The 13,139-nt window shown below is 41.1% G+C and overlaps 1 protein-coding gene across 1 annotated transcript in view; it reads right to left on the bottom strand.

The window, feature by feature from the left end:
- Positions 1 to 13,139, bottom strand: part of LOC104520813 (very large A-kinase anchor protein) — a gene marked incomplete at its 3' end in the record, with an annotated part of 44,015 nt that overhangs the window by 25,822 nt on the left and 5,054 nt on the right. Inside the window, exons 3-4 of the mRNA XM_029083654.1 lie at positions 3,849 to 5,146; positions 163 to 3,416 (exon numbers count right to left, since the gene is read on the bottom strand). Of these exons, the coding sequence (XP_028939487.1) occupies positions 163 to 3,416; positions 3,849 to 5,146 (4,552 nt within the window). The remainder of the gene's footprint in view (positions 1 to 162; positions 3,417 to 3,848; positions 5,147 to 13,139) is intronic.

Consider the following 13,139-nt stretch of genomic DNA (forward strand, 5'->3'; position numbering starts at 1 on the left):
TTAAAAAAACCCCCCAAACCCTATGATCTTAAACCTCCTAATTCCTTTTGTTTAAGATAAAAGAATTAATCTTAAAAAGGGAGGAAGGGGAATAGGTAGGCAGCAATTTTGAATCCGGGCTAATCACTTTGATTACTAAGATTATGTGACACAAAATCTTACCGCTGACAGTTCTCCCAGTTTTTGCATGGTGTTGTCTTGAGACCAATGAATCTTTGGCTGCATCATATCCTGGAGAAGGCTTCCAAATCTGGTCCCCTTCTCAGAAAAGCAATTGCTGGCAGATTTCAAATACTGGTAGTACACACTGGTAGGAGGATGCTTTAAAGCAGCATCAGCTTTCTGTGAAACTGGCTTACAAGGTGTTTGACTGGGAGAAGCTGCATCTGGAAACAGTTCTGTTTGCTCCTGAGAGTCAAGTTGTTCTTCTGAAAGAAAAAGTGATTGTTCAGGACACAAAGTTCTATTTTGGTCATTTGATTGAAGGGCTGTTTTTAAATTCCCTCTCCACTGACTAGACAGGCAGTCATCTTCTCTCTCAACATCAGGCAAGTTTTCTTCATAAAATGATTCTTCTTCCTCCTCATCCTCCACTCCCTCCTCCTCCTCCTCCTCTTCACTGAACTGAGTAGTAAACTGTAAGCGCTCAGAAACAGACTGGAGAAGGGAAAGCACAGAGGCATGATCAGTGTTATCTTTAGATATTCCACTAGGATGGCCTTCTGGTGACACGTCTGTGGAAAGCAAGTCTTCTTGGGAGCTGTCGTCTTCGTATATTGGAGACAAAGAGAAAGGATATACTCTATAGCGCTTGGCCTCCACACTCAGAAACGACTCTGAGCTTCGGCTCTCTGTGGCTTCATTCAACTTGTTATCCATCCCATAAAGACAGGCTGGCTCATGTTTATTCTTTGCTCTTCCACACATTAGATGATCTAGATCATCTGAAGGCCAATCAGAAGAAGAAAGTGAATGAGTTTGCATATCATCAGTTGAGACAGATTTGTTCTCAGTTTGAAGGGCACCTTCATAAATGATAGTAAAAGAACTGTTTTCCCACTGTTCAATTAGTGGAGAAAATGCCAAAAGATGTGTCGGTTCCTTCACGTCATCACTGCAGCCCAGACTATTTTCTTCAAGCTGATAATTACTCTTCCTCTCTTGATCTTTCATTTGTACCTGCTTCAGATCCTCATTATTTTGGGCAAAGAGTGTGTTGAAGCAGTTTTTCCCTTCGTTGTCCTCTCCAGTAACAGACAATTCAGGTACAATGAACTGTGTGGTTAATTCAGTGTTAACCTCTGCTATCCTGCTTGCACCTCCTACAAGTTCCTCTTTACTCTCCACTGCCTTTGAATCTTCTAAGGTTGCTTTTACTCGTGCAGGTACTTCTTCTGCAGCTTCTCTTCCACAGTGTTCGTTCAGACTGTCCTCTGCACTGCTTTCCATAGACCCCTGAGGACTGCTTTTATCTTTGGATTCACTCTGGATGCTGATACATTCTTCATCAGGCAAAAAAGATGACAAATTAACATCTACAGCTGGCAGCAACGTGCACTCTGGCACATTTGTATTACTGCATGAATCTTTTAACTGCAGTGACAGAAGTGTTTCTCTAGTTACAGTAGCATCTCTATGTACTAAACGTAAAGATCTATCAGATTTTCTACTAGTTGCTGATACTCCAGCTTTGCCACACGTCTCTGCTGCAGACAGATGTTCACACACCTCCTGACTGTGTCTCTCTTTTGCTGGTGTCATAAGATCTGATTCTGGCCTTACTGAACTACCAGGAGGTAGAAATCCATTTGTTTGACATATAAATGCATTATTTGGTATCTTTTCATCTCTTTGGGGCCAATCTATGCCATTTTCCACACTACTTGGAAGTAAAGGAGGACCTGAGCAATCTGCCTTGTGACAGTTTACAGCTACACTCTGAGCTTCCACCTTCTCTGTTGCTCCGTGTGTTTTGTCAAGTAACTTTATATCCAGGTTTAAAATCTTTGGGGTTTCAGCCTTAGGTTTAGGTTCAAACTTTTCAGAAGGCCTTTTACTCTCACTGCCTTGCCACTGACTGGATGCCAGCTTTTGTTTGGCAGAGTTAATGACTTCATCAATTATTTCCTTTGCTTTTAGTGCTAGTGCATTATGTAGGTCAATTTTATCAGGGATATAAGACAGTATCTTTTTATCTTGATTATTTGTATCCACTGTTTCATTTCCTGTAAATGAAGATGAGTCTCTTCCGCTGCTCTCATTAAAATGTTTTAATGACTGCACAGCTGACTGGATTTCTTCTGCTTCCAGCTGTACAGTTCCAGCTTTCTGGCCATTTAGAGTATCTGTATTTATTAAACCATCCTTGCTCCCACAAAGCTGGCAGACACCAATGGCTTGGTTTGCTATTATTTCTTCTATAGCCAAGCGTAAAACTGAGTCCACTATTTCCTCAGCTTTCTTAAACAAAATAGCAGCATCTTGGAATCTGGTGTGTTCTTGTCCCTTCACGTTGGTATCTTCCTGTACTTCCTTAGAACAGAGCCCATTTGACTCTGTAGGTGCAGCAGCTGTTTGATCACCTGTCAGAGAAGGGGCTTCTGAGATGGCAGAAGCATGGTTACCAAGATTCACCTGTCCCACAGCGTTTCTGCACACACTCTCGGTACAGGCTGACTCAGATGCCATTTCCAAAGATTTCAAAGGACAGATGGGTGACAGCCCTGCCTCTGCCAAGACACTGTCATCAGACTGTTGTGTGGAGGAGGCCTCCTCTGCCCCATCGCCAGCTCCGTGACTGGAGGAATAACCATTCCCCTGAGCAATACCCAACATTTCCAAGGCCAAAATGGAAAGGTTGGAGGCTTCTCTGGACCCCAGAGTAGATGAAGAGGGTCTGGGCATGCAAACACTCCTCACATCTACTCCAGCAGCAGAGCAATCAAGCGTAGCTGGAGTAAGCTCAGGTTCCAGAGAACCAGCCGGGCATGAAGCTCTTGAGTCCCCTGAGCAACATGGCACCTTGGTCATTCTGTCCTCAGGGATTATTCTCTTAAACTCAGCAGCAGGAAAAATAAAGCTGTCCCATTCAGAAGCAGAAGACCATCTAGCAATCTGTCCAGTTCCAGAGTTAGTGGCAGGAGAGGGCATTTTTTTTTGGTTGTCAGATGAAGAATCAAGTACTGTAGGTAATATCCTAGGCTTATTATTGTTTTTCTTCTTGGAAGAAAAATTAATATGCCTATCTTCAGAAACAGGTGGAGGTTCAGAAATGATGTCTATATCAACATCTTTTTCACAGATGAAAGCAGAATAGTTGGTCAAAGGACTTTTTCTGTATCTAAAGGCAGAATGAGAAACCTCCAGAATGTTTTCTTGTGACTTTGAAATATGAGAGGAAAGTTCCGAGAAGCAATCTTGACACTCAGAAGGAACAAGAGCAACCTCTGTCACACCAGCTTTGTCAGTTTTAGAAGCAGCAAGAGTATGATCATGTGTCCTGTTAATGCTCATTAAAGGGCAAGGTGAAGGCTTTGCTTCGTTATCTTCTGTGAGTACAACTACTGCCTTGGCAGGAACGTCTTGAACAGCTTCAAGGGAAACAGGACCATGGCTGTGGACAGGAACTGAGCTTTCTGAGAGGCTCATTTCTACAGGCTCAAAGGATTTGCTCTTCTCACATTCAATATTAGGACAAGAAACAGCCTCTCTCACATCTTTTAAACTGACTGCTCTTTTTCCTATAGTTATATTTTCAGTCTTGCAACTAGGATGAAGAGAAGCTGAACAATAGCCTCCAGTTTCAAAAGATGGCTGGTAAGTAATAGAGAGAGGTGCTGTCAGCTCACCGAAGTTAGATTTCACATTCTCACATCCATGTATGCATGATAATACATTGGCAAGGTTTTCCACTGCGACTTCAGATGAAACCTTCATTGTTTCCACACCCTCAGTTTCTAGACAAGGTAAACCAGTCCTCGGTGTGGCAGTCTCTTTAGAATTCTCCACAAGGATTAATTGGTGATCATTTTGTACATGCACTGGTTTCCCTGACTCACTCAGTTCTTCATTACAAGTCCCCTTGCCCATGATTATATCTTCATCATTTTTAATAGATGACACTGAAGCAGTTATGTTACCTGTGGCTATGCATTTTTCTCCTCTGGGTTCCATGCTAAGCGAAGCAGGCATCTGTTCATTAAAAGGTAAAAGAGCAGTAACAAGAAAGTTCTGTGGATTTTGCTCTCTTTCTACAGCTGCCACAACTTTCTGTGTATCATTTTTTCTTGGATCACTATCTGTATTTACACTACCTGTATGCTGATCTGCTTGCTGCTGAAATGTAGTGGTACTAGAATGAAGTATCTGGACATCCGATGCTAGCTCTGAGTGACTGTCCATGTGATGATTACAGCAATATTGTCCCTTACTTGCCCGTAGTTCCTCATTAATTGTCTGATTTTTTGATTTGGGTGAATGTAAACTATCATCCTGCATTTTGTTTGTGGACTCCTTACTAGCTGTTACATTACAATGATTATCAAAGTTAGAAGAGGCATTTTTGTTTGCCTGGAACAGGGCTTCTGCTCCTCCCAGCAGTCCAACTTCTCTTCCAACCAAATCATTTACAGAACTCACTTCAAGGGAACTGGTAATCTGGGAAGTGGACTGAGTTAGGATCTCATTGTTTCTTCTATTTGATGACAATAATGAATCTAGTGAACATGTCCTTTTAACTTTTGTTGCAGCTAAAGCAGGTCTGTGTTGTAAGTCTATCTCGTGAGATGATTCAGTAGATGAATTTGAGGCCTTTGCAGTTATTTCATGTTTACTGCTACCCAAGCCATGTTGAACTTTACCAGACCTTTTTGTTTCCATTTTAAATGCAGAAGAATTTACTATGACTCCATCTTCGTGATCTTTATCCTCATTTTCTCCATTTTCTTTTATTAAGTGTCCTGATTTCAGTGAGACGGTTGTTTGGATTTCTCCATTTTCTTTGACCATTGAAGCATTTCTGTTCTCAGTACTTTCTTCTCCTTTTTCAGCCGTCTCCGATTGATTCTTCAGTAGCTGCCTAATCCTTGCAGAACCTCGATATGTTGCATATGTGACTGCAGGTGCTGCTGGCTTCCGTTGCATCTGCCTGTAACAAGGATCATCATTATCAGCACAAGACAGACTATCTCAACAGCTAGTGTGATACAAAAGGAAATAAATAAATAACAGGGAAATAAATAATACAGGTTAGCACAAACTGTAGACTGCACACAACACTATTTTCCTTCTTTTTCTGCTCTTCCTAAATATGGACTTGTGTGACAAATGATACATACACTACCTTTTACTGCAAAAGCCAACTTAAACTGTAAGCAAAAAGGTGATGTTGCTATAAACAACTTCCATTATTTGCTTTCTACTAGACAATGGAATTACTATTTACAAATGCCACTGCAAGTCAACATTTGAAATGACAGAAATAAGCACACTTCTGTGAAGATGTTATAACCTACTAAAGGAGGCCTATACTTTAAAACTGAAAAAGAAATTACTGTACTAATGTTCATTAAAATATTGAGTTGAAATTTAAATTTTTATCCAAGCTCTCAACACACTGTTAAGGAACAGTACTAGGAGAAGCAAAAGATGTGGAAAAAAGGAAACACACAACAGGAGATGCTTTCTGAACCAGAGATTAGTAAGGAGAGAATTAATGGCGACCAGGTAGGAATGAAGACTGCTTGAATACGGGAAGAAATCCTGAAACGGGAAGCCTACAAGTGTAACAAGGAATTGGTAGATCCAGGCACTCAGTCTTAAATTTAGTAGTAAAAAAAAGTAAATGCAAAAACTAACAAATGGAAGAATTACCATGGAAAAAACCCTGCTCCTGATCTTTCACTGTTCTTTACCATACACTAAGGATAAATTCAGGGCCTGTCACTCTCAATTTCCTGAAGAAGAAGTTTTTCTTTTTTCTTAAAACTAACAGACATCACAAATACTCACTTTTCTTTCTAATGTTTCTCTCCTTCCCCCTATTTTTTTTGTTGGTTAAAGAATTATCACAAAAATCGGGGAGTGATAATATGAAGGTGACTGTCTGCTTTTTCATTCTTCACCTTAGGACAAAGCAGACGCTCAGATTGTGCTTAAACTCCATTTTGCCTTTGTCTCCACATAAACTACTCTGCCCTACAGAGCTTTATGCACAAACCCAATCCTGACTAGCACTGGCTTCAGCATCGCTTCAGCTACAGAGCCTCATTTGTAGTTGGTCTCTGCCAGTGTCTCCTAACACACAGCTCTGCTTTCCTGCAGACTTGCCTGTACCAAGAGTCTCTGTAGTGGATGCTATTTTAGAAAGGAAACAAGCTCTTCTCCACAGATGTAGCAACATCAGGATCTCTGACTTCTGACAAAGAATTTGCTGCTCAGCTTACTATAAAAAAAAATTGTCAACAGACCTTTCACTCCTAATGCATTTCCTTTCAAGCACACAGAAGCACGTTCGATCTGAGCACTCACATGCAACAACAAGACATTTAAAAAAATGAAAACCCACGTTCCTACGCGGCAGCAGCAATTCAGCCCTAAGTCTTATGAAACACATTAGAAGCTGGCTGTGCCACACAAAATCTTTTTAAAGTGTCACTAGAGACTCGTTTCATAGACATTTAAAGTAACAATTCATTTCTGATCACCAAAAGAATGTCAGTTCAGAACTTACCTTAAACACTCTTTGCAAAATTATTTTTCGACTCCTATGAGGATACAGATGAAAGTCTAATTATACACAGAACTTGGTGAGTATTCTGTTGCATATTTCAAATATTGGGAGATTCCTTCTTTCCCTTCTTCACAGGAAGCTATTAAATTCCCTATAAAGCCTTAATTCAGTTTCACAAAAGACTGTTTGACAGCAATAAGAGAGGATGTCAACATGAGTTACGTTAAATTTGTCAGAAGTAGGTGCTTTTAGAGATATCTTCTATTCTGAAGGAGAAATAAAAAGTTCAAGGGGGGCTAACTCAAGGAGGAGAGGGGAACATCTTCTGACATCTCATATGACAGACATCTTGTGTAACTTGGCCAAAAAGTGACATTAGTTGTAAAACGATCTTGTTGGTTTTGAAGCCCTGAAGCAGGAGGAAACCCACTACCTTGAAAACCTCATCTCTGTGCTTCCATAAAGACTACAGGGTTTGCATCTCTTTCAAGTATATGTCATCAAGATGGTGACCCCTCCAATTTTCCTATTTGTACCCTACAATAGTGCAGAAAGCAGATGGAGGAAGATCATACAGCATGATACAGCACTACATGGGTACAGCATCTTAGACTCCCCAAGCAGCACAGCTTTGTTTGTACAGCATGACATCCATGCTAGAAAACCCTTAGAACCAGCATCACTGCTTAGCTCCAGGCTCGCTAGGTCAGGCTGAGGGTCAGCACGCTGCTGGCTGGCCTGTTTCTGCAGCATGCAACACTTTGTTCTCCCAAGACATGCAACGGTTATTTTTCCTTCATACTTCATTCTTCCAGATATTTTCTCCCTAGCCCAGCAGTCTCCTGCTGTTTCAAGCATACATGTTCACATTTCCCCTAATCTCCTCTCACAGACCCCTCAGAAGTAGTTTCCAGAGCAGAAGAGATCTGCAGGCTACATCCAAGTTGAAACCACTGATCTAAATCAGTATGTCTCTTGTGGTTCCTGTCTACCCTTCCCTGACTATTTTAAAATTATACTATTGTTTATTTTAATTTTTTCCACTTAGCGTTTTTTTCTACTGCATACTTAACTGACAACTTTTTTTTTTATTATGTTAAGGTCCTTTGTCTGGAAACAACTGTCTTAAAGTAACTTTGAAAAATCTTCTGGTGGAATCCAACTTGTTTAGCCAGCTGGTTTCTACACTCATGTCAGATCTTCATAAATGGAAAAAATAAAAGCCTCATTGAAAAAAAAAGGCACTGTGGGCTAACTGAAAAGTTGCCATATACAACTTAGATGAAAGAAAATGATTTTTTAGCCAGAAGGAATAGCTTAATGATTTAAATCTGAAGTTTGAAATACCTAGTGTCCTGGGACTTCACAATGTGCATTTCAAAAGGTCAAAAGTTTGGTTGAACAAAGTGATTTGCACACAGTTGATTCTGCAGGAAATTTCAAAGCTAATGTTCCAGAAGGATAATTAAGAGTCAATGACAATTTTAATAAAAGCAAATGTAGTCTCTGTGACCTTGGAAGGAATGTTTTTCCTTCCTTTTGCTCTTCATGGTACTACTTCTTGATTATCTTCCACATCTGGGAAAGCAACCCTACTCTTTTGAGTCTGAAGGAAAAAAGCACAGACCAAGGCTGACCCAAAACACTGGCAGCTGCAAGACCAAGACCAGCATGAAGGGCCTGAGATCACTCCCAACTCTTCACTGCCAGCTTTCCCCAGTACCTGGCAGGAACCAACCTTTCTGCCCCATACCTGTGGGCAGTATCCATGCACACCTACCTGCCACCCTCACCCCTCCACACTCCAGGTGCTTCAGCCAGCTCCTCCTTCCTTCCCCTCTCTCACATTCAGATATTCAGGTGCTCAAACACACAGAGATGTAAGGGACCATGGGAGAGCGTCCAGTTCAACTCCTGCTCCAAGCAGGGATACAAATACATCAGTGTGCTCTCAGCCTTGTCCTACTGCTTCCAAGAGCCTCTGAGGATGGGCCTCCAGGACAGGAGTCCTGTGCACATGGTTTGACCACCCTCATGGTGAAAACATAGTTCCTAACATGCCATGTTCCTGTTGCCTCTTGTCTCAACGGCACTTGTCTCAGAGGAGTGTGTGTGTCTCTCTCTCTCTACCTCCTCTAAGGCCTCCACGAGAGAGCTGTGGACACCAGTAAGGTCACCCTTTAGCCTTCTCTTCTTAAGGCTGAAGAAAGCCACTCCTCTTGGCCTCTCCTCAGACGTAATGAAGAATTAAAGGTAGGACACTCCTCTACTCCTAAGCAATAGTATAGCTTCAGATGTATTAAGGAAACCAAAGGGATTTTAGGATGCCAGAAACAAAGAGATTATTCTTCCCTTTAATGTACAGTGATGTTAGGAGGAGTTCAGTAGATGTATCAGCAGGAGATTATACTGGGACTTGCCTATGAGCATTACACAGGTGCTGTGTGTGCTCTTGAAGGGGCAACCAAAGGTAACTACATGTCCCACCAGCCCACCTGCCTACTTAAAGCAGGAATCCAGTGATACCCACTCTGACATTACTTGCCACCTAACTACAGTAAAGATGAAGGTGTGAGGATTAAGCCCTTGAAGACCTAGGAGGCCTCAACAATTACACTGCAAGTAGCTCTTCAACTTCAAAATTACACTGTAAAATGTTGTTTCTAAGAAGCAGTTTCTATTGATCGAATACATTGCACAGTTGAACAACCCTGTTAAAAAAAGCTCAGTGGAAAAAACAACCCAGTGAATTAATTTTCAGCTTAATTAATTTAGCTCAATTTTGCATCATGCATGTGTTATGAATTACTCTTAAACTAAGAACCTTTCATCCTTCAGAAACACAGAAATCTCTGCTTTGGTGCCAAGAGGAACCTTTCCTTTGGCCCACATCCCAGCTCTGGGCAGGAACCCTTCTCTGGAAGGCAGGTCTGGGCCTGAATTTATCCTACAGCTGAGTTCCAAAATTTGCCCAGTCTACTGTTGGAATGGGTCAGTAAATCTCAGCACAGCACCTGTGTTGACAAGGTCTCAGTTGACCCACATAGGCTTGGGCTCTCATGAAAATTTTAAAGTCTGTGAGTAGCGTTGAAGGCCAGCTTGTTCACATCAAAGTGCGCGTAAAGATGTGTCGAGATGAAAAGATTTAAAAGAATAATGAAGTTCTCTTCTTTTGTAACCTAACACATAACCCTTCCATGGGAGTTTGGGTATACCCTTACAATCACTGCTGGAGGCCTCCCTCCACAGGTCATCAAGAAAATTAGGGGCTGGATGGTCCTGATCCTTCCCCAAGACTGCCTTCTGAATCAATTTTGGGCCATATTTAGCTGTTCTAGAAGGGTGGAGCTACCCACACAGTTTATACCCCTCTCAAGCAGTAGCAGGTTATTCTCAGATGCCAGTCCATCCGAGCACCAGCAACTGAACAATGCTGCACTTCCACAGTCGGATACTGAAGGCAGAAGCCAGAAAGCTATTGGAAGATGAATTACTAGGTCCTCCTCCTTTGTCCCCATTTCCCCATCCCAAGGTGCGTACCCCTGCCCCCACTCCTCCTTGTGCTTCTTCAAGTATCTGTGTAGCAAATTGCATCAGGGAGTTAAGACCAAAAGTAACTGATCTAGGTCCAAACAGTGGTGCTTGCAGGCATGTAGGGCACCACCTGGGGTCCACAGCTGTCCTGGTGTTCCCAGAGCCACCACCAAGGCAACTCTCACTACAAAGCTGTCTCTCCTATCTCTGACAGACTGTATATTACTCTATAACTATATATATTTATCTGTACAATGGGAATCTTTATGCAGGTATTATTATAATAGAAGTAATCAACACAGTGCTCTTGTTTTCCTCTTACTGTCATCACCCAACAGATGCTTTCACAGATGGACGGACATTGCCATGCTGTGTGTACGCTTCTGGTTTTAAACGTTCAGGTCCTGTATGTAAAATAGGTCCTGGGTAGGCAATTACAGAGAAGGACACAGCTCTGATCACAGAACAGATTTTATTTCAACAAATACAGCAGCAGCAGTTTCCCCAGTCTTCTACATTATTCCTCAGGAATTACTTGGCAAGACCATTGCTTGGAATTAAGTAATTTAATTTCTGTTCATTTACTCACAATTATCTGCCAAAGGCATCTATTGGGAAAGATGAATGCTGACTGCTGACTGAATCAAAGACCACAATACAAAATCCATCAGACAAATTAAGGACTATTTTTCTGTATCATCACAAGCCTGCAACTGAACAGTAACACAAAGGTGAATGACAAGTTCTGAAACACACATCAACCAGAATTATGTAGAACTGAAGGTTTTTGAGATTTATTTCTAACAGAGCAAAATGAAAGGACAGGATTTTTGACCGTACTCAGATGGGAAATACAATGCAATGAGATGTATAGCAATAGGTTTACTAGATGCTAAAATAAAATAAAAACCCCACACCTCACAAAACCCAACAAATGTATAACATAGTAGAACTATAAAAGTCTACTTTTTCAGTATGAAATTTGTCTCTCCTCAATGCTACCTCCCTTTCTGAATGAAGTAGCCTGCAATGCTCTTGCTAAACTATTATGAGGACTTGGTTCCTGGTAGGGTGCAAAGTGTAAAAGCATACTGCTTTGAGCATTTGCTTTTGAAATCCCCTCCTCTCCTCTTCTACCTACAGTTAGAAAGTTCTTCCTTCCTACAGTTCTTCCTTACAGTTGTGGGGTTGGGAGTTCTTTCTCACTTCCAAGTCCACAAGGTTCCTAACAGAAGGGAGAAGTCAGGATCTTAAATATTTTGCCAAACTTGGGTATTAGCATCTTAACCAGTGGTCAGGATTTTATAAACAAAACATTTAGAGGGGATGCAATTTTAATTTCCATCTCATTAACCATGTTCAGCAATGCAATGAGGCTTCTTGCTAAACTCCAGAACAAGCCATGCATTTTCACAAGTGCTGCTGTTTTGCACATCACTATACACAACATCCACTTATTGTTACTGGATGTTACAAAAAAATAAAATTAAATAAAAATCTACTAGAGGATAGGCAAATGGCAAGCAGTCAGTACAACACAACTGGGTTCACTACTCATTAATTTTTTTCCCTCTGAGGAATAATTGTTAGAATTGTGTTCTCAGTGTCCTGTAAAGAGTATCACCTATGACAACTGGTATTCTTCAGAAGATGGCAGGTACGTACTGCAAGAAGTCAGTTCTCAGAAGTCTTAGAGAAACAGCCTCAATTTTGAAGCCAAATTGTTGCTTGTTAGCAAAAGGCAGTATCTGTGTATATGAAAGAGTTTTACATTATGGGAAAGAAAGATAACAGGGGCAAACCCATGTGTTATATTTGCCACTTACTTATGAAAACTTGGTGTCTCTCATGAAGACTTTCAGTAGTGAGAAATTAGGTAAAGTGCATCCCCATTCTTTCATGGTTTTATTTTTAGGGCTTATTTGATCAGTTAATCATTAAGAAAGAATGCAAAGGCTAAAACTAAACGTGAACTTTTCACTTTTATACATACCCCTCTGCCACTGGGGACTACTCGACACAAAAGTTGCCATCTTACCCAAGTAAGAGATTTTTCTACGTTTAGTAGCAAACACCTTACTTTGCAGTTTTCTTTTCCACTTTCAGCCAAATAAGCATTACTTTAAAACTGTATTTTATTTTTTACCAACCTCACTCCTTCATCATTAACCTTTTATACAACAGTGTGAGCCAAATTGCTTGCTTCACTTCTCAGTGGCAAGGAAATCTTCAAACATCCCAGGCAAATGGAAGACTAAGGGATGCAATAACTGAAGACTTAGCCAACCCAACTCTCCTCCCCCATCTTCAGTGCTGCAATTATGATGTTACTGTCCACAATAATTGCTGCCTAGAGACTTTGCAATATTTATCATGGTTTTGTCCTCTGTGCTCCTCCTTTACCACTTGCCACTGTCTGGATTAAAGGAGCAGAAGTCCTCAAGGTACAATTACCTTCAAGTCAACCAGACAGGGTGATGAAGAAATAACGTGACCTACACGTTTTGTCCCTTACAAATATGTACTCCACAGACTGAGCTCATGAATTCCACTTTCCTTGGCTCAAGGCCTGGAAACTTGACTCTTTACCAAATGCCAGGCCTCCCACTGAGGGCAAAATAAACCTCAGTGTACAGGTCAGAGCAGCCTGATTTCCCTGTACTTTGCAAAGCGTTGCTTTAAGGATGTGAGGTTAATGAAGTTGTCTGGGTAGAGGCATCTGAGACCATTTGGTAGGTATATTAGTTCTGAAAGGTTGTAGAGATTTTTTTTGTGTGTGTGGTTTTTGGGTTTGTTGGGTGTTTTGTTTTTTGGTAGTTTTTTTGTTTTTTAACAACTCTAATGGGGTTTATGCAATCTGACAACTGTCCCTCTT

Source organism: Antrostomus carolinensis, unplaced genomic scaffold, assembly GCF_000700745.2.
Source record: "Antrostomus carolinensis isolate BGI_N321 unplaced genomic scaffold, ASM70074v2 scaffold8442, whole genome shotgun sequence".
Taxonomy (NCBI): domain Eukaryota; kingdom Metazoa; phylum Chordata; class Aves; order Caprimulgiformes; family Caprimulgidae; genus Antrostomus; species Antrostomus carolinensis.